Genomic DNA, 20,997 nt, shown 5'->3' on the forward strand with positions numbered 1-20,997 from the left:
CCTACATGAGTTTCTACCTCGTCCTGACTTCCAAACATAACAATTGGCGACAATGACGTCTGTACAGTGGAGAACCTATGGTCCCATTTTCTATGTGGCGGAAAATGTTCGAGAACTACTTAACGGCTATTCATCCTACTGGCAATTCCTGGTCCGATGCTAGACGCCATGCTCTACTAGTTCATGCACTTAGCTTCGAAGGACATTTATTTTACACCTTGCCTAACGTGTAAAATACAATGACACAATGACGGCGTTAGAACTAGAGTTTGCACCGAAGGTGAACGTTGTTTTGGCGATACACCAATTCTGATAGAGAATGCAGAGGGCGGATGAGACTGTGCCTCAATATATGGCTGCTTTACTTAAGTTGGCTATCACATGTGCTTATGAAACCATGGAGGATGAGATGCTATCAGATGATTGAGAAGGCCAATGCACCGGAGGTGAGAAACAGACTTTTACTGGAATGTTCATTAACGCTGGACAGCACTATCACGCTGCCATGTCAAGTGGAACATGCTCTTCAGTCGTCCAAACTCCTCAGCGGAGCTACTGCTGTTCACACGGTTGCCCAGCGCGGACTTATTCAACGCAAGGAAAAAAAACGCAAGCAGCTTCAAAAAATAACCATACGCGCACCAGCTAAACAAGTCGGGGAAGTAATGCCTAAAGTGGTTGTGATCATGTTAACCGCAAATTAAGTTAACACTACTGATAGACTGTTTTGCAAAGTGAACATTAAAGCTGTGTGAGGAGAGTCAGTTTCTATCATACCAGAGACTCTGTACAACAGAAATTTTCTTGAGTGTCATCTCTCTGCACCTCAGGTGAAACTAGTCACTTATTTGAAGGAGGATATTCCTGTAAATGGATGTTTGGAAGCAACAGTTACCCTTCACGACAACGCTGCTCCTGCTTCTTTGTATGTAGTTAAAAGAGGATCTGTATTACGCTGAATGGATCTGATAAAAGCACTGATAAAAGTAATGGACATTTAGCTCCGATTCAATCCGTGCTCCACCCCCTGAACATGCTTCTGCACCCGTGTTGCTGACAAAAACAAATTCTGCTTCTATTGGCTGTGTTGCTGGGTTTATGCACAAAGTTAAAGTATGTGAGGATGCAGTTCCAGTTCGGCAAAAACTTTGCTGCCTTCCATTTGCAGTACGAGACGCTGTGCCAGAGGAACTGGATTTGCTGTTGAAGGAGGGAATTATCGAACGCATTGATGCTTCTCCCTGGATTTTGCCTATTGTGGTCACAACAAGGAAAGAGGGCAGACCAAGATTGCGAGTTGACTTAAGTGAACCTAATAAAGCTGTTTTCTCCACCATAGACCTGGCATCTGCATACCATCAACTCCTGTTACATGAGAACAGTAGGGATCTAACGGCTTTTATTACACACAAAGAACTTTTCCGTTACTGCCGTGTTCCCTACGGGTTGGACTCTGCTCCATCTGCATTCCAAAAGATGATGGAAACTGTGCTTAAAGAACTACACAATTACTTGGATGATGTAATTGTTTCAGGATCTTCTCTACAGGAACAGGACAAGCGACTGCGTGCTGTGCACCAGTGTCTTACAGAGGCAGGCCTGACACTCAACATGCAAAAATGTGCATTTAGACAGTCCAGCCTCACATTTGTTGGTCACATCATTTCCAAAGAAAGCATCTTTCCTGATCCAGATCATAGTGCAGCTGTCTGTGGTGCACCATCACCACATGATCTACCTTCTCTTCGCTCCTTCCTTGGTTTGATCTCCTGGTACAGTAAGTTTCTTCCCAATTTTGTCACATTAGTGGAACCAATGCGGGCTGTGCTGAGAGAAACTGCTGACTGGTTTCGTATGGACTGAAAGGGCTGATCAAAGCTTTAAGGAATTAAAAGACCTTTTACTGAAATGTCCTGTTCTGGCTCTTTTTGACCCATCCCTTCCAGCCATTGTCACCAGAGACGCTTCAGATTACGGCCTGGGTGGTGTGTTAACCCAAATACACCCAGATGATGTTGAACGAACTGTAGCATTTGCATCTCGTACGCTGACCTCTACAGAAGCGAAATACTCCACAGTAGAAAAGGAGGCTCTTGCTTGTGTGTGGGCCGTGGAACAATGGAGGTCTTATCTCTGGGGCCGATGTTTCGCGCTAAGGACTGATCATCAAGCACTGACGACATTACTTGCTACCAAAGGCATTGGGCGTGCTGGAATGAGAGTCGCACGCTGGTCTGCGCGTTTACTGTGCTTCACCTATGATTTGGAATACAGGCCTGGATCACAAAATCAGGCTGCTGTTTGTCACGGTTGCCACTCCCTATGGACTCTACCCCTATTGATGAAACTGACATGGTTGCAGCCGTGGTGTCAGCTCTGTCTGTTGCTGAGTTCACTTCTGCTTCCTCTCAATGCCATGAACGCACAAAACAGAGACTCCGTGACCTCTACTGGTGGCCTCAGATGGACAAAATGGTTCAGTCTGTTATTTCTTCATGTATGATTTGCCAAATGAACTACAAATCTGCTCAAACTGCTCCTGCTCCTCTACAACCCACTGAACTGCCGAACAGACCGTGGGTCCCCTTGAAACTGCTGCTTCTTCATGTAGATTCGCTATAACATTAGTTATACTATTACAGTAAATGACCAGAAGTAGCATTTGCTCACGACTGATGTTGTTATCACATTTCTGCGCTCTATTTCAGCAGACAGGGCAACCATAATAATGGGCCACAGTTCCTTTCCAGCTCTTTTGCAGATTTTCTCAGAGAAAGGGGAATATCTCATCTTGGTACAAATGTGTACCATCCACAGTGCAATGGTGCTGTTAAAAGATGGAATAGAGTTCTTAGGGAGAGAATCCTAACTGGTGAACACATGCAGAAAGACTGGAAAACCACAGTGACTGATTTCCTACAAAACTACAGATCAATGCCACATAAACACATCTGGAGTATCCCCATCAGAACTACTGCACAACAGGAGGATGAAAACAAAAGTGAATGTCTTTCCAGGTTCAGAGAAAAGCAGAAAATGCACTACAGTACAAGAAATAGTTAAACAGAAACAAGAGAAGTCTAAACTGACAAGTGCCGTGGACCCAGGACACCAACATTCAAACCAGGAGATATGGTGAGGGTAAAAAGACCTCATGATGTTCGCAAAGGCTCATCAAGATTTGGTCCACCGCTGTGTGTTAAAAAGCAGATTGGAGGAAGTACCTATGTATTTAGTGACAATAAAAGATGGAATGCTGCCAGACTTTTACGCTATTCTGCAGGTATTCCATGTAAAACGACAGAACCAGAAAGAGTGACCTGGTGGTTCAAAGCAAAAGTATTAGAACTGCTGCTCAATCGGTGTGGTTAAAGGACTTTCAAACAGGCTAAACAAATGAGTAAATGAATACATAAAAGATTGTGTTACATGTTTTGGGTACAGGTGAACTAATTCTTGTGGTACAAAATGTTTCAAACACCTGGATTTTCTTTTTCAATGGCTACATTTGGTAAATCTGTTTCATAGTAACTTCAAGTGTTAAAAGTACAGGGTTGCTGAATATATTTGGTTGGTTTTGTTTGCTTAAGTAACCAACTACTTTAATTCCAGCTAAAGTTATACTTATGACATACAAACTGTTAAATGAGGTTGATGTTCAGTCTTATGCTAAATGGGAACATGCAAGCTTTTCAAGTAAGGGGGGAACCAACGTTATCTTCGGTCACTTGGCAACAGATTGTAAGCTAAATGGAGCATTTTAATGACCAAGCTAACATGAGCACTTCATATAAAAATAAAAGTGGAGCGGCAAAGCGAAAAGAAAAAAAGAGAGCAATTAAAAAGCAACTTACAAAAACTGGACACATATTTTGTTCGCTGTCCAGGAGATGAACCTGACTCATTTATTGGCAGCAATTCAGCCCTATCTAGACGGCCAGCACAGCCAGGGAGGCCAGTTAATTGCACGTAGCCAAGCTAATAATCACTATTTATAATGTGTGGGTTTGTTGTAGACTGTTGGTGACTGTAAGTTGTACTAGCCCGGCGCTTAGCTTCTGTCTCCTTTTCTCTCTCTCTCGGTGGTATAGAGGTGATGAAGTCAGGGAATCAGCAGTTGCTAGCTGCTCTATAGTGTAGAGCCAGACCTGGTGCCTGACTGTCATGGTTGAGTTTTGGTTTGGCTTCATTTTTCAGTTATTTTCATTTTTTCATCTCTTTTGGATTAGGTTTGACTTCATTTATTGTTTTCATTATCATCAGTTATTTTCTGTCATCTCCACTTCACCTCCTCGGCAGTCAGTCACAGCTGATTACAATTTACCAGGTAATTAGTCAGACCCTTGTTCCACCTGTTTACTGCTCTATTTAAGCCTCCCTCTGTTTCACTCTAGTGCCGGCTCGTCAACATTCTACACCCTCTCCATGCCAGTCCCTCTGTAAGTCTTTGTATTCTGCTGCTCGTTCTTGGAGAAGCTTTGCTTTTTGTCCAGGTGCCTCCTGTGAACTGCTAACCTGACAAGCTACTCTGGAGAAGCTCTGCTCTGTTCCCTGGTGTATCCTGTGAATTGCTAACCTGACAAGCTGCTCTGGAGAAGCTCTGCTCTGTGCCCTGTTGTCTTCTGTGAACTGTTAACCTGACAAGCTGCTCTGGAGAAACTCTGCTCTGTGCCCTGTTGTCTTCTGTGAACTGCTAACCTGACAAGCTGCTCTGGAGAAACTCTGCTCTGTGCCCTGCTGTCTTCTGCGAACTGCTAACCTGACAAGCTGCTCTGGAGAAGCTCTGCTCAGTGCCATGGTGTCTCCAGTGATTGGCTAACCAAGCTACACTTCACCTTCCTAGCCACCCAGCTTTAATGGACTCTTTCTCCGGGCCGTCAGCTCCTGCCATCACTTTCACTCTGGTTCCTGTGCAAGCCTGCCTCTCTGACCTCATCACCCATCTATCTGGCAATAAAAACTCTCAATTTCAGTCCCGTGTGGGTGTTCTGAGTTCATCGATAATAGGGGTGGGTATTGCCAAAGAAGTCACGATTCGATTCGAATCACGATTCACATGCCACGATCCGATTCTATCACGATGCATCACGATACTTGAATTATTGCGATGTATTGCGATGCATTGTGATATTTTCACTGAACACTGTTAGAAAAAAATACAGCCATTACCAGTGGCTGACTGACTGTGTATGATCTGGATAGTGTCTTCAATTGATGCATAACAAAAAGAAACTGAATTTATACATAGCTGTATTTATTGAAACGACTTTTGGAGGTATTGCCATGAAAACAAATATTACTATTACTGGAGTGGACACACTGACAAAAAGTGCTTAGGATTTATGAAACTTAAAATAACAATAAGGATAATCAGTGCCGTTTACATGGCCTCAGTGGTCCTTTAAACCAATGAAGTTGTATTCCACTTGTTTTTGGCTGATGTTCGCCAACCACTAATGCAATCTTATTTATTAATTTTTTTTAAATAGCGTACCGCGCACGTGACGTCACCATCTCAAGACAACGCCCCTTTTGCCGCTTAGGTAGGGCATACAGGTAGAGAACGCCCATAGCAACCAGCTATTACACCCGCAACAGAACCAGCGATATGACCGACTTTATAGCCGTTAAACTTTCCCAAGACGATGTCCCAGGCGCACGGTTTACTGGTCGCACTGTCGAAGAACACACCAACCTTCAGCTCAAACAATGGCTTGAGTGTCGAGGGCTTAAAAAGATCGGAAAACAGGCCGAGTTGATCGAACGGTAAGCTTTGTTTTTTTTCCTGCGTGGCGTTCATGGCGTCATCGGCCATCTTTTTTTCTGTTTGTAATCACCGTCCAGGGATCGGTATATGTTTAATGTTTGTCTTATTTGAAATGTTTTTGAGTAGGCTATCCTGGTAGCAGGGTATCATGTTAGCGCCTGCTACCATGATAGCCTATATGCTATCATGGTAGCAGGCGCTTCATTGTTAACATGTCGGCCACCAAAATACTCTTACCTGTTCACTACTTGATGTTGCTGGAATTGGGTCAGGATGTTCTTCGGTTGGGCCCTTTCCTCCAACAAAATGCTTGCGACATATGTAGGCCGACCGCACCGGTGGACCCAGCGCACACATTTCTCCTTGGCACTCTTGAAGAAAACATCCTTCATATGCGGCCGATCAGCGTACCTCGAGTCGCTGTTGCACGTTCCATAGCAACAATGTTTAAAAACCATGGTCTTAGATTTGGAAAAAGCAGTCGTTTACCGAGTAAAACCAAGGGTAACGCATGTCTCTTTTACAGCGAAACAGAGGCGGATTATGCAAGTTTGCCCTACTGCGTACCATGTAATGTGATGTCATCGTGACGTTACGTTTCTAAAAATAGCTAGCTTGCCGTACGCTATTAATAATCGATACTTGGCGTCAAGAATCGATGCAGTAGATCGCAAAAATTAGAATCGCGATGCATCGTCATGACGATTATTTTGCACACCCCTAATCGATAAACAAATCCTGACACTGACCAGCAACCAACCCCCCCCCCCCTTCTTCACCTGTGCTGGACACTAAAAATGAAAGCAGCTGCAGGTCTCATATAGCCACAGATGACAGGCAGGTGTGGGATGATGAAAATCCTCATCTGGAATGTTTTCCGACTGATCGAGCCCCGGAGTAAAGCAGTTCTATAACACTAGAGAGCCTGTACAACTTTTTTGGTCACAGTATAAAACGATGGGTGCTCCCTGGTGATTTAATCACGCAAGAGAGTAGAACCGTCACAATAAAACGCCTCTGCTCCAACTCCCTGGTCATCTCCACAAGATGCGCTTTCCGTGTTGAGGCAAAGATATGGTGAGATTATAAAAGCTCTCATCAAAATATCTCTGACCAGTGACAAAAAAGAAGAGCGTAGTGAAGCAAGTGCGCTCAAGAATGCCATAAGCAAATTTTCTTTTATTATTTTGGTCAACATGCAAACAAAGATTCTTGAGTGCATAAACGCTGCCTCACAGCTCCTGCGAGCTAAAGACACGGATATTCTGGAAGCACCTACTCTTCTGCAAAACACCAACAGCGTTTTAATGGAGTTTAGGGAGCAGTTTGCTGAGGCTAAGTCTGCCACTCTCGCTCTAGCTACTAAACGGGGAAGTCAAACGCAATTTGAAGCAACCAGGGCCAGAAAAGTTAAACGTCACTTTGATGAACTTTCTGAAGACATTACCCCCAGATGGGACCATCTCGTTGTATAGAAACAAGCTCACTGATTTAGCGTTATGGAGAGTTAAATTTCACCCACTTTTTATTCTTTTTTTTTGGTGTATCTCTATGTTTCTTTGATGGCATGTTTAAATGTTACCGTAGTGACCAGAGTCAGAGTGCGTTAGGGCTGTGGTTGCCGACAAAGAGGGGTGAGGGAGAGGAGAGGAGGAGACTGTTAAAGCTGAGAACTTTATTTCGACGGCTGAAAATTAACATTCATGGAGTGTTTGATAATAAAAAATACAGGCAACATGGACTAGGAATTGTAAGACACTGATAAAACTTAATGGTTCTCCTGAGCAAGCTAAGGTTCTAACTATTAAAAATGTTGTGGAACTGGAGAAATATAGGTGAACAGTACAGTTTTGACTTGGTACTGCTGGGGCTACAGTTTTCTATGTTTCTATGTTTTGTTTTGTTTTTTTCTATTTGCTTTTCTGGTTTTGAACAGATTGATTGATTGATTGATTGATTGAAATGAAGAATATATTATTTAGTCATGAGTCAAAGAATGGAATTTAAGTGTTTTGATCCTACAGAACATACATTTTATGATATAGAAACTGATATAGACCCAGAATCCAACTTCAGTTATAATACTAAACAGCATTGTGAATATCACTCTGAAGACAGTATAAATGTGGGTCTAGGGGGCTTTTCAATAATTCATTTTAATAGTAGGAGTATGTATAGTAATTTCTCTCAGATAAAAAGCTACCTTGAAAAATTTGATGAGAAATTTAGTGTGGTAGCAATCTCAGAAACCTGGATTACTGAGGAAAAAAGTTTGCTGGATGATTTAGATGGATATCAAATGTTTAGTCAGAATAGGTTAAACAAGAGGGGAGGTGGTGTTGCACTGTTTGTAAGGTCTGGATTGACATGTACGGTTATTGCTAAAATGACATTTTCAGTTGATAACTTGATGGAATGTTTAACTGTCAAAATTGAGGGTAATAGACCTGGCCATATGTTAATTAGTTGTGTTTATCGAACTCCTGGCTCATCTATAGATGAGTTTAGTAAGATAATATTAGAGACGTATGAAAGGCTCAATGAAAAATTTACTTTTATTTGTGGAGATTTTAACATTGATTTGTTGAAATATAATGAGCATACTAATACGACAGAATTTATAAATACAATGTTTGGTTTAGGTTTCTATCCGTTGATCCTAAGACCTACACGAATAACTAAAGATAGTTCGTCATTGATTGATAACATTTTTATAAATAAGTTCAATGTGAAAACAAAAAGTGGATTGTTAGTCACTGACATAACTGATCATTTGCCTGTGTTCACTATGCTTGATATTAGTAATCAGTTCAATATAAACATGACAAAGCAAAGTATTAATTTAGTTAGAGTAAAATCACCTGAAGCTGTGGAAGAAATGAAAGTAGAATTTTTAAATTATAACTGGCAAAATGTCTATGTTGATGATGTTAATGAGTCATATAATATGTTTTTGGAAATATTTATGAAAATTTACAATCATTATTGTCCCCTTAAAGAATATAAACAAACATCCAAAAATAGATTGACTCCCTGGATGACAAAGAGTTTGGAGAAGGCATGTAAAAAGAAAAACAAGTTATATAAGGATTTCATTAAGTGCCCTACTCATGAAAAAGAAGGAAAATATAAAGTATATAAAAATAAGTTAACATCAGTGCTGAGAAAGCAAAAGCAGGATTATTATGATAGGTTGCTGCAAAAATACTGCAATGACATTAAGGGTACATGGAATACAATTAATAGTATTATTAAAAACAATAAAGATAGAGATTTTTCAATAAGTATTAAACACAACAATACAATAGTGGAAAAAAAGGAGGACATTGTTGAAGTCTTTAATAAGTACTTTGTTAATATCGGACCTAATTTAGTAAACAAATTGCCAAAGGGTAGAGATGAAAAACATAATTATAAATTCAATAATATTAATACAATGTTCCTGGGAGAAGTGAGTGAAAGTGAGGTAATAGATGTAGTTAAAAAATTTAAAAATAAGAAATCCAAAGATTGTAATGATATTGACATGGCTGTTGTGAAAGAGGTAATTTATAGTATTATTAAACCTCTCACCTACATTTGTAATAGATAATTTTTAACTGGAACCTTTCCTGATAAAATGAAGATAGCAAAGGTTTTTCCAGTTTATAAAAGTGGAGACAAGCAAATATTATCAAATTACAGGCCAATATTATTGCTACCACAATTTTCAAAAATTCTGGAAAAATTATTTATGAAAAGACTGGATTCCTTTCTCAATAAAAATAATATATTGAACGAGCACCAGTACGGCTTCAGGTACAACTGCTCCACAACTTTAGCTGTGATGGAGTTTGTGGAGCACATTGCAGCAGCAGTTGATCAGAAGCTTAATACCGTAGGTGTGTTTATTGACCTATGTAAGACTTTTGACACTATTGACCACGCAAGACTATTGGGTAAATGTGAACTGTATGGCTTACGGGGAGTTGCATATCAGTGGTTAAAGAGTTACTTAGCTAATAGATTACAATATGTACAAATTAACAACACTAAGTCACAGACAGACATGGTAAAATGTGGTCTTCCTCAAGGCTCAGTCCTAGGACCTAAATTATTTATACTTTATTTAAACGATATTTTTGCAGTATCCAGTCTGTTAAAGTTTGTAATGTTTGCAGATGATACACATTTCTTTTTTTCTGGAAAAAATATGGATGAAATAATAAAAACTGTAGAAAAAGGGTTAGCTGAGTTGAAAACATGGTTTGATTACAATAAGCTATTGTTAAATGAAGGAAAAACTAAATTCATGGTTTTCTCTGGTAATCGGAATTATAATAATGTAAAGTTATGCATAAATGGAGTAGAAATCGAAAGAGTTTATGAGACAAAATTTTTAGGGATTATCATAGATAATAAACTTAGTTGGAAGCCTCACATAGGATATATTAGAAATAAAGTTGCAAAAACTATTGGAATACTGTTTAAAATAAAAGATTTAATAAATGTTAAAGGCTTGCATGTTATATATTCCTCTTTGGTTATGCCTTATTTATCTTATTGCTCAGAAATCTGGGGAAATGCAAGTAAAACAACTATTGATATATTAGTTAAGTTGCAAAAAAAAGCTATAAGGGTTATAAATAAGGTGGGATACCGTGAACCAACTGATAAACTCTTTATTCAAAGTAAAATATTAAAATTTAAAGATATTGTCAATACAAAAATTCTGGAAATAATGTATAAAGCATTGAATAAAAGTCTTCCTTCTGGTATTCAGAAATTATTTAAGTTAAGAGAAAATAAATATAATTTGCGAGGTTTGTTTATATTTGAATGTGCAAAAGAGAAAAGTCAGATAAAGTCTAGATGTGTTTCAGTTATTGGTGTGAAACTGTGGAATGAATTGAATGATGAATTTAAGTTATGTCCTTTCTTGGTGAACTTTAAAAGAGCTTTAAAATGTAAAATGATAAAATCTTACGCTGTTATGTAGATCTATATATGTACTACGTACTTGAATTTGAATTTGAAGAAATCCTGGTAGGTTGTAAGGTAAAAAAATAGGGTAGGCAAGAATAAGCTTTCCTTCGGCCTATTCCTTTTTTGGTAAACTGTGGGTTTGTCTATTGTTTTTTTGCTGTTACTTGTGTTTAATGTGGACAATTTACCAAAATAAATAAAGTGATTGATTGATTGAATGCCCACCAGAGGACACAGGTAGGGCTAGACACCTATAGAGTAGACATACTCCACAGAACCCAAGCTCCTGAGGCCCAGCCAGAAAATCCTGCACAAGGACGACAAACCCCAGGAGCAGCAAAGCTACCAGGTCAGTAACCCACATCTGCCGGCGCAGAATCCCCCAAAGCTGACTGATAGATCTGCCTCCCATTTCATAATAGTAAGAGATATTGAATAATCTAGTTTATACATTAGTACGGGAGGTTTCAATCCAGGAACTCAAATACATTTATTGGAATTTGTAAACCACCTTTAATGAGCTTAAATTATTTTTTATTATAGATTTAATTTGCCGATATTCTAAGAATTTATTTTTATCAGTACCATATTGTATATTTAATAGGGCTGCAACTAACGGTTATTTTAATAATTAATTAATCGGTCAATTATTTTTACGATTAATCAATGAATCGGACAAAAAACACTTCTTCCACTTTAAAAAAAAATAGAACATTTAGACTGACAGAGCAAATAAGCGCACAAAAACAAGTAGCTACTTAGGTGTTCTGTTACAATAATATTAGGTAATAAATATTCTTGCTTCAAAAAAAAATGTATGATAACTAGATTGTACATTAGATATTTAATAATTTATTTCTTCTGAGGGTTTTACATTTTTGAGGCTGTCGTTTAGGGATGTTTATGTCTTGTTTTCCAGTAAGTGTTTTTAATCTGGGTGTCTCACCAAAATTTCATTATGCTTGCATAACAACAATAAAGACTCTTGATTCTTGAAAAGTTAGTTTAGAGTCCTGCTCCTCTCCCTCATGCAGTACCTTCACTCATACTGTGTCAGCAATATTAAAGCTTAATCAAGAAATTACCATCAGAATGAAATTGTATTCTGATTGCGAGGGCTGGTTTTATAATCCGATCAGCATCCATCTAAACACTTGTTCCGATTAACTCTGTATTTACTGCGCATGCATGTGGAAGATGGGGCAACAGCGCTGTGCAGCACAGAACATTTTGGGATGATCATAATTTGCTCCGACTGTCTCAAGAGCAACAGCACAAGTTCTCAACCACTCTCAGAACCTGGTGCAGGTCCTTTCTATGCACTCAGAACAGTCAGAACCAGCACACCTCTGCATTTGTTGTTGGGAATTTTTCCTCATGAAGAAGTATACAACTTCTGCAGTTGTTTTATGGAAATTCAACAACTCTGCTGATGTCAGAGTTTCTACTTTGAATAAAGCTTGGTGCAAAAAACACATGCATTAGACGAGCTACCAGGATGATGATGTTAAGGCGGCACCCCATAGCATGGGTTCGGCAGTGCAGGACTCCGCACACAGCCCCGAGCCAAGCGCTATTGGGGTTTCTTCACTTTTACCCTATATTACCCTACTGTTGAGCTCTCTTTACCCTCATTAATGACTCTATGGTATTTCAGGTCCTGTATCATTGTGGAGCTCTTGTGCCATGTCAAATCTTGCACATTACTTTTGCTTTTGTAAAGTGCGACATGCTCCCTATCTTTTGAGGACTTAGTTTGAGTCGTGTTCCCCATCCATCCATCCATCGTCTTCCGCTTGACCGGGGTCAGGTCACGAGGGTTGCAGCTTCAGTAGGGAGGCCCAGATGTCCCTCTCCCCAGCCACTTGGGCCAGCTCCTCCGGGGGAATCCCAAGGCGTTCCAAGGCCAGCTAAGAGACATAGTCCCTCCAGCGTGTCCTGGGTCTCCCTCTGGATCTCCTCCTGGTGGGACGTGCCCGGAACACCTCACCAGGGAGGCGTCCAGGAGGCATCCTGACCAGATGCCCGAGCCACCTCAACTGGCTCTACTCGACGTGGAGGAGCAGCGGCTCTACTCTGAGTCCTCCCCAGATGACTGAGCTCCTCACCCTATCTCTAAGGGAGAGCCCAGACACACTACGGAGAAAACTCATTTAGGCCGCTTGTATCCGGGATCTCGTTCTTCCGGTCATGACCCAAAGCTCATGACTATAGATGAGGGTAGGAATGTAGATCGACTGGTAAATCGAGAGCTTTGCCTTTTGGCTCAGCTCTCTCTTCACCACAACGGATCGGTAAAGCGCCCGCTTCACAGTAGACGCCGCACCAATCCGCCTGTCGATCTCCCACTCCATCTTCCCCCTCATTCGTGAACAAGACCCCAAGATATGATGACAGTAATTTTGACCCCGCGTGAGAAAGGGCGCCGCCCTCGGAACTGAAGCCTGTAGCCATGGGTTAAGGTGGCAACCACCCATGGATCTATAGTGTGAGCAGCCCAGAAATTCAGCTACTGATGGGAAAAATGTCCGACGGACATGGTAGGGGGGGTACTCTTCTGCGAAGGCCAGAAAGCTGCTGGCTGGTCTGGCGTGCCTGAACAGTGCGCTCCAGCGCTTCCAGGGCAGCTGATCCAAACAACTCCCCTGGCACAATCAGGAGACCCCTGAGGGTCCTACGGCATGCCTCAGTGAGAGGAGACTGTGCAAGCTATACCTGTCTACGAGCTTGGACAAGGAATGACATGACACGGCCAAGCTCTCTGGTTATCAGCGCAAAGGCCTGCAACGCTGCGTTGCTAAAACCAACCGCTGCACCACCAGCGTCCTGAACCGATGCAGAGAGGGCGAACATGAGGTGTGCCAGGGAGTTGCCAAGGCAGCCGGCACGCGCTCCTGCATTGTATGCCTTACACAGGAGGTCATCTGTAACCCGACATTGAGTCCGCGGGCGTCTTACATCAGGACGCAGGGCTTCATCTAGCGACACAATCAGTGAGGCGACAGCGGGTTCAACTGCTGGCATACAGTCCAGGCTCCTTGTGGAAGTTCCAGCTGCAGCTGCTTCAGGGCCATGGACATGACATCCCACATGGAACTGTCACCGGCCTCCCCAACTGCACTCTGGGATTAAAATGACCCAGTGTCAGAGGCTTGAGAGGACCCTGCCTCCTCCTCATCTCTAAAATGAGAAGCAGAGGCAGCCAGAGATATGACGTTCTCCTCTGCAAATAGTTCAGGCATGGGTGGGGAAGAGAGCCCAGCCACTGGAAGAGACGCATCAGACTGACGTGTCTGCAACAAAGACTTCATCTCTGCCAACTCCGCCGACAACTGCTCCACCCTTGTGGCTAGGCCGTGGTCAAGTTTGGCCCGTCTCCTCCGAGGTGGGGGGGGGGGGGTGCCCCAGGCTTTAGAAAGCCTCCGGAATTGCCACTACACCTAGTAGTGGCAATTCCGGAGGCACTTTCACTGACATGCGACTGCCAAGAAGGTTTCACGGCTGTTGCCGCATTCCTGTTGCTGTGTGTGGGCAAACGATTTGTTATAGATGCCTGTTAATCTATAACTACTTCCAAATAATCATGTTTTATTGAAAATATTTCCAATAAAAACTTGTGGGACTTTCGCCAGCCGCCTGTCACAAGGTGTCACAACACCGGCAGTCCAGCTGCCTTAACTGATGGCAGGTCCTCTGGCACCTCAGGAAGTGCCACTAGCTGCTGGAGCTGCCACAGGAAGTGTCACTAGCAGCTGGAGCTGCCACAGGAAGTGCCACTAGTAGCTGGAGCTGCCACAGGAAGTGCCACTAGTAGCTGGAGCTGCCACAGGAAGTGCTACTAGTAGCTGGAGCTGCCACAGGAAGTGCCACTAGTAGCTGCCGTGCTGCAAATTGAGCCTGCTGTCACTCATTTTAAGTGTGCCTTTTAAGGCACTTTTTAAGGCCTTTTTGAAACAAAGCATTACAATGCACGCAGCTACCTTCACAAAACATATCATGCCAGGATTTAAGACACCATTAGGCCATCTTTGTGTAACTTCTGGAAGAGCTGAAGCCAACCCATTCCACCTGTTGCACCTGTTTTATGTACGTTACACACCTCTGATGAATTTTACTCTAAAGACTGAAAAATATCGAAGAAATCTGAAGTGTAGTAGGTAAGACTGAGACCAGTGAATTCCACTGAATGTCTACTGCAGTCCTGTGAGAACGGTTTCAACAACGCGCACGCCTCATACATGAGTGGTGATTTTTGAACAGTCAGAGCCAGCTTAAACAAGGTCTCCTCTTTGCAGTTACATTTTAAAAAATGTATCTAAGTATTAAAGCATCATTACCTGATCCTTTCTGTGAACCTTTTCTTTTCTTGAGTGCTTTCTGGAGAATCTCCTTCATGATTACCTTCAGACTATCCACAGGAATTAAAGAGAAACCATGAGCAGCATTTCTAAAAGAAAAAGGGTGGAATCAGTTAGATACGGACAATTCTAAATATAAATGTACAGTAAACTTTTCAAAGCAAAAAACTGGCATCAATGTTCTTCTGTCTTACAACACACTGAGTAGATTGGCTGCATTATGAGATAACCAATGCAATAAATGTTTGATACCAGCATCTCGATCCAAAACACAAAAATGTTATTGAAAACTGACTATTTGCATTTTTCTACTTACATTCTGACAAACAGAGATTGTCGAGAAGTCAAGCCAGGTGAAGAGTATTTCTCCACTAATGCCAGAGTGCTAAAGCCAAACTTATGAATTGGCTCATTTGAATCAAGTGGTGGAAAGTCAGTATCCACCTCACCATCATCCTCAGCAATGTGGAGGCAGTAGGCCTCCACGTTCTCACTGTAAATGGCCAGAGAATGAAGTAAAATAATAGTGTTAGCAGTATCCTGTATATAAAAACGTAGTAAACAGGAAACACCATGTTCGTGAAGAGTACTAATGGAAAAAGGCTCCAACGTTTGGTATGTTAGGAATCTGTATTCGGGATCTGTTCGTACTTACTTGAGTTTGGGTTCTCGTCCCTCACTTGTGTACTGCCAGCAGATGAGTCCAATGAGGTCGTGAACTCGAGCATTTGCAATGGTGACAACTGTCATCGGATGCACTTTCTCCTGAGCCATCTGCATTGAGAGGTAAACGTCTATCTTCTTCGTAGCTGTGGTACCAATGTGACCCTTTACATAAAAAAGAATGTTATGCTATAATTACGCCATGACGAATAATTGATCTCAGATTGAATTCTGAACATGTAGTATGGAGGGGGGTAACAAAGGAATTCCACTCTGGCTGCAACATGAGACCCTCACAGCTGGGACGACCCTTCCTCTCACCAGGGGTCCTGCTGCTATAACACCTTCCTCCCACAGACAAAGAGACCTTGTGGCCAAAGAGACCGCTTCTGCAGACCTCTTCAGCTCTACAGCAGCTCTCTCAGAGCAGACAAAGAAGGCCTGGACCATGAAGGCCTGGTCGGCCCTGACCGACACACAAGCCAGCAGCTGAGGGAAGGTGCCTTGACCAGCCACGCTTGATCCAGGGTCTGTTAGACTCGACTGCCTGCTTCAATGGAGGACCTCCCTGACTGAATCCGGGTAAACAACACACTGGAAAGGAACTAAGTTTCACTCTGACTGCTGAGCAAACCAGCTGCAAAGTACAGACTGCCAAAACAGCTTTGTTCAATTATGTCAGTTGTTGCAGGAGAGCAGACGCGAGACGGTGGATGCCTCCCCTCACCAGACAAGCTGAACGATCAGACTATTGAATGGACATTGGTCCCGACCACACATGCGTGTTTCTGCTAGGCTGCAGAAACCCAAGCATTCCCTCCACACACTGTTGGTTAGCTCAGGGCTGGAGAGCTAAGCGCTAGCCCGCCAACAACAAACCAACAATTCTCCCTGCTTTTACGTCCTTCCTGGAATGGCCAAAGTGGACAGAACTGACACGAGGCAAGAGACAGGTTTGGACAGGGAGCTGAGGGAGAAGTTAAAAGGTTTATTGGGAAATGTCTTGTAAGTTAAACCGTTGTACACATGGTGCTTTAGAACAAAGGGCTAACAAAATAGCTCACGCTAGCCTTCCGTTTATGGTACTGCTAATATCATTTGAGTGTATTTTATCGTTTTAACAGGAAGTTTATCTCCACAACGGTTTCGTAAATTGATGGGGCATTAATGTTTACGTTATCCAGCCCACTCGTTATGACTAAAAATAAAGCTAAAGCCTTTATTTGTTAGTGCCAAACGGCGGCTAGCCAAACCGCTATTAGCCTTGCTAACATCTGGTTTCGGACATTTCAAAAGGAGTTTGTTTAAAGCACAAAGCTTAATCGTTCGGCTCCGCCATCCTTTGATGGCGCTATGAGCCTTATCCCCGCATTACTATCGAATATTAATGCTGGTAAAGGCAATTTTGATAACTTTATGTTGTAACCTCTTAGCCACCGACTTGCTACAGCGACCCCAGACGCCCGGAGGGAGAATCGCATTAACAAACTCGGTCGTAAGGGTTTAAATGATTTTACTGAGCAAATCAGTCTTCAGAATATTATTTACTCAAAATAATGTTCTGGTTAACTTGTGCTTTGCATTGTGAATGGGTTGAAACACATGTCAAATTTTGTTCTGAATTAGTTAAGCTAATTTAACCACGATTCACATTCTTTAAGGTGAACTTTGGTTTAACTTAAACAAAATATTATTTCATCAAATATTGTTTTGTTTAACTTGGGCTTTGCATTGTGAATGGATTGAAATACATGCCAAATGTTTTTAACTCCATTCCATGCTTTTGGAATAAGATCTGCAGTGAACCAGGATTCACTGAAGTATTCTGATGATGATGATCAACCACTTTGTTTTGTCTTTAGTTTTTTTGGGGCGGGGTTTGCATGTAAATAGTTCCTTAGCTTCTTTTTTCTTCATTTTGCTTAGTAGTTTAGTTAAGTTTCACTAGCCTAGCAGAGAGGACTTGTTAATCGAAATATTGTGTTAATTCAGGTAAACAGCATTTCTGTTATTAAATTCTTGAACTTCAAAAGGAGTTGTCACTCCTTTAATCTATGTGTGTGCAGGTTTTGCTGTTAAAAGATCGCTAGTGCTCGAATTCATCCCTTTCAACCATTGTCTTGATATCAGCTTAAGAACTGATCATCACCAAACAATACTTAACATACAGAGGATTATTTAATAAACATTAAATAACTTTAAACAGTGTATAATTGCACATCAAGAATAACCATTTTATGCAGGACATTTTAACTGAAAGAAAATACAAAACATAAAAATTTTGTTCAGTGACTTTCTTGTAGCAATGTTTGCCATTTTCTTCCTTTAACTTAGGTTTTTATTGACACTTGAACCCAATACACATCTCATTTTTACTTTTAATTACTGTGGAACTTATTACTAAAATTGTTTCTCTTTTTCAAATAAAACCAATAACACAGTACCAAGACCGTCTGCAGGAAAAGAGATGACATATTGTGAATTGGTGCTATAAAACTAAAATTTAATTGAAGGGAGAAAATACACAAATAAATAAATACATTAAAAACAAAATCTAATCGGGAGGACAGAGTAGTTGGACTACACTGCCCTGTTTCTAACATTAGGCCAAAAATAAACTTAACTTTTATATTGAATTAATTTACTAGGTTTATTGTTGCTAGCATGTACTGCGGGCGCAGGCTGCCTAAAGGCTCCCACATACTCGGGCGTACTGTGAGCATACTGTGAGGTGCGTGGACTTCACGCTGACTCTCAGTGAATGTTTTACCCTTCATAGTCAAGCATACTATTGCCTACATTTCTCGTGGCAAATTCCTACAATTCCTACAAGTGGCGGAACGGATGGTAAAATGTGTGATTAGCCAGATGAGCACCTAGAGCTTTTTGTTTTTCCAAGCGGCTCCCACTGCACACCTATCAGTGATAACAGAGAATGACTGTGATACTGCTGGTCCATGTCACCGCCAACTTGGAGCAGCTCAGTGTATCAAGCTCGGTGTCACATATAAAAACAGTTCAATGTAAAGACTCCGAGAAGTTTATAGTGTTACACCGCGTACGCAGTCGTAAAAATTGAGCCCTACACATAGTACCTGATATTATGCAATCGATCTGTAAGTGGGATTAAACATTTCTGTAACAAGAAAAACACAGAGGTGTAGATGTATAACGACAGGAACTGTAGCCTGGCGTCTGATATATCAGACATCCTTCCAAGGATCTTGAAAGAACGCCCGACCTTGGAAAAACTCATAATAAAAGCTGAAGCCCTGGGCGACGTCCTCTGGATAAGAAAATCAGAAGTATTGAAAGAGGACTACATTCGTCTGCTATATCTAGTTGATGGCCTTAATGTCAAGGTGTTTCTTAGCGGCCCTCATGTGCCCATTAATTGTGGAGACAAGATTTTCTCCAGAGTTCTGATGCTAAACAAATGGCTGGAAAAAACATGCAAACAAACAACTGTAACCTTCATAGACAACTTTTACATATTTTGGGAGAGGAGACATCTGCTCAACAGAAATGGTTTCTCTCTAAATAGGTCAGGTGCAAAACGACTGATTTCAAACATCTATTCTGTGAACCATGCACCATCAGCTTTGTTCCAAAACAAAGCACAACCAGTGCCAAAACAAATAATAAGCCCAGTACAGCCCGAACAAGCCAAGATAAAGATGGCCAGAAAGATGGCACAGAGAGAGGCTACATCAGAATTACAGGATGATTCATCCCAGATCTCAAAAGAGGACCAAAAACGTCCATCTCCACAAACACCGATCAAGACTGCACCCCCCTCCCCCTGTTCTCCACAAAGCCTAGAGGTTCTGGATTTTTCTCATAACATGAACAAAGTCCTTAAGATTGGTCTACAGTTGACATCCTCTCCACATATTAATTCTGAAAACCGCAGTTCTGTGACTAAATCAGCATCTTCCAAAGGACGCAGAAGTCCAGATCCTCCTCCTCCTCTACATATCACAAAACATGCCTGTCCTAAGGACCTTCAGATAACTTCCTTGTGATGTACACCAGGCCCTGGCTGCACGTTTATCAGACAAGACCGCTTCCAGCATCAGCCTGGGCCTCCTGACGGAGAATATGGAATATCTGTTATGATACGTGGCAGAAATAAGAAAAGCAAAAGGAAAACAAACAGGAATAATCAATCGTACTTAAAAGTCATAAACTGTCAGATGCAACCTGCCACAGAGACACCATCAACCACCAAGTCATATAAACTGGGTTTACTAAACATTAGATCTCTGTCAGGAAAATCCCTGTTAATTAATGACTTCATTATTGACAATAAACTTGATGTAATGTTTTTAACAGAAACATGGCTGCATGAATTTAGTGAAGCAGCTATACTGATGGAGTCGACACCTCCAAACTACAATTTCCTTTGTGAGAGCAGACAGCAAAGGAAAGGTGGAGGAGTAGCAACATTGTTTCATTATTCACTAAAGTGTAAAAAGGTGTTTTTGGGAAAATTTGACTCTTTTGAACATTTGGCTCGCCAGGTAAAGAGCCCGGTACGAACTATGTTTCTGAATGTTTACAGGCCTCCTAAGTCCACATCAAATTTTTTAATGATTTTAGTGACCTCCTGTCTGTAATATGCGTTGATTATGACTGTTTAATTATTGTTGGAGACTTCAACTTTCACGTTGACAACCCTGACGACAGAAGTGCAAAAGAATTGTGTGACACACTTAGAAACTTTGGTTTAACTCAACATGTTAAAACACCCAACACACAAACAGGGACATATTTTAGACTTGATCATCACTAAAGGTCTAAACATTTCTAACGTCAATGTAACTGATGTTGCCCAATCTGATAATTTTTCTGTTACCTTTGAATGTATAATTTCCAGTGACTCATTTAGCCAAAGGGACATCGTAAGAAAATGCATCTTTAAGGACAATGCCACGGAAACTTTTATTCAAGCTTACTCTGCTACTTCAACCTTGGGAGTCAACTCAGCTGATGAACTAGTAGATAACTTTCATTCTAAAGTCTCAGACATCATTGACTGCATTGCTTCAGTTAAAGTGAAGGTGTTTTCCGGGAAGAATAAATCTCTGTGGAGAAATGCTCCAGCAGTTAGAGGTGGAAAAAGGGAGTGTCGAAAAGCTGAACCCAGGTGGAGAAAGAACAGACTGCAGGTTCACTATGACATCTATAAAGAGACTTCACAGATATAACTTACAACTGAAAAATGCAAGAGAATCTTTCTTC

At 41.4% G+C, this 20,997-nt stretch overlaps 1 protein-coding gene across 2 annotated transcripts in view; it reads right to left on the reverse strand.

The window, feature by feature from the left end:
- mapkap1 (MAPK associated protein 1) overlaps positions 1-20,997 on the reverse strand; it is a 99,703-nt gene that overhangs the window by 47,079 nt on the left and 31,627 nt on the right. For both annotated transcript variants that reach the window (XM_036128679.1, XM_036128680.1), the window contains exons 5-7: positions 15,746-15,918; positions 15,407-15,583; positions 15,070-15,179 (exon numbers count right to left, since the gene is read on the reverse strand). In XM_036128679.1, the coding sequence (XP_035984572.1) occupies positions 15,070-15,179; positions 15,407-15,583; positions 15,746-15,918 (460 nt within the window). The remainder of the gene's footprint in view (positions 1-15,069; positions 15,180-15,406; positions 15,584-15,745; positions 15,919-20,997) is intronic.

The sequence above is a fragment of the Fundulus heteroclitus genome, unplaced genomic scaffold, assembly GCF_011125445.2.
Source record: "Fundulus heteroclitus isolate FHET01 unplaced genomic scaffold, MU-UCD_Fhet_4.1 scaffold_107, whole genome shotgun sequence".
Classification (NCBI taxonomy): Eukaryota; Metazoa; Chordata; class Actinopteri; order Cyprinodontiformes; family Fundulidae; genus Fundulus; species Fundulus heteroclitus.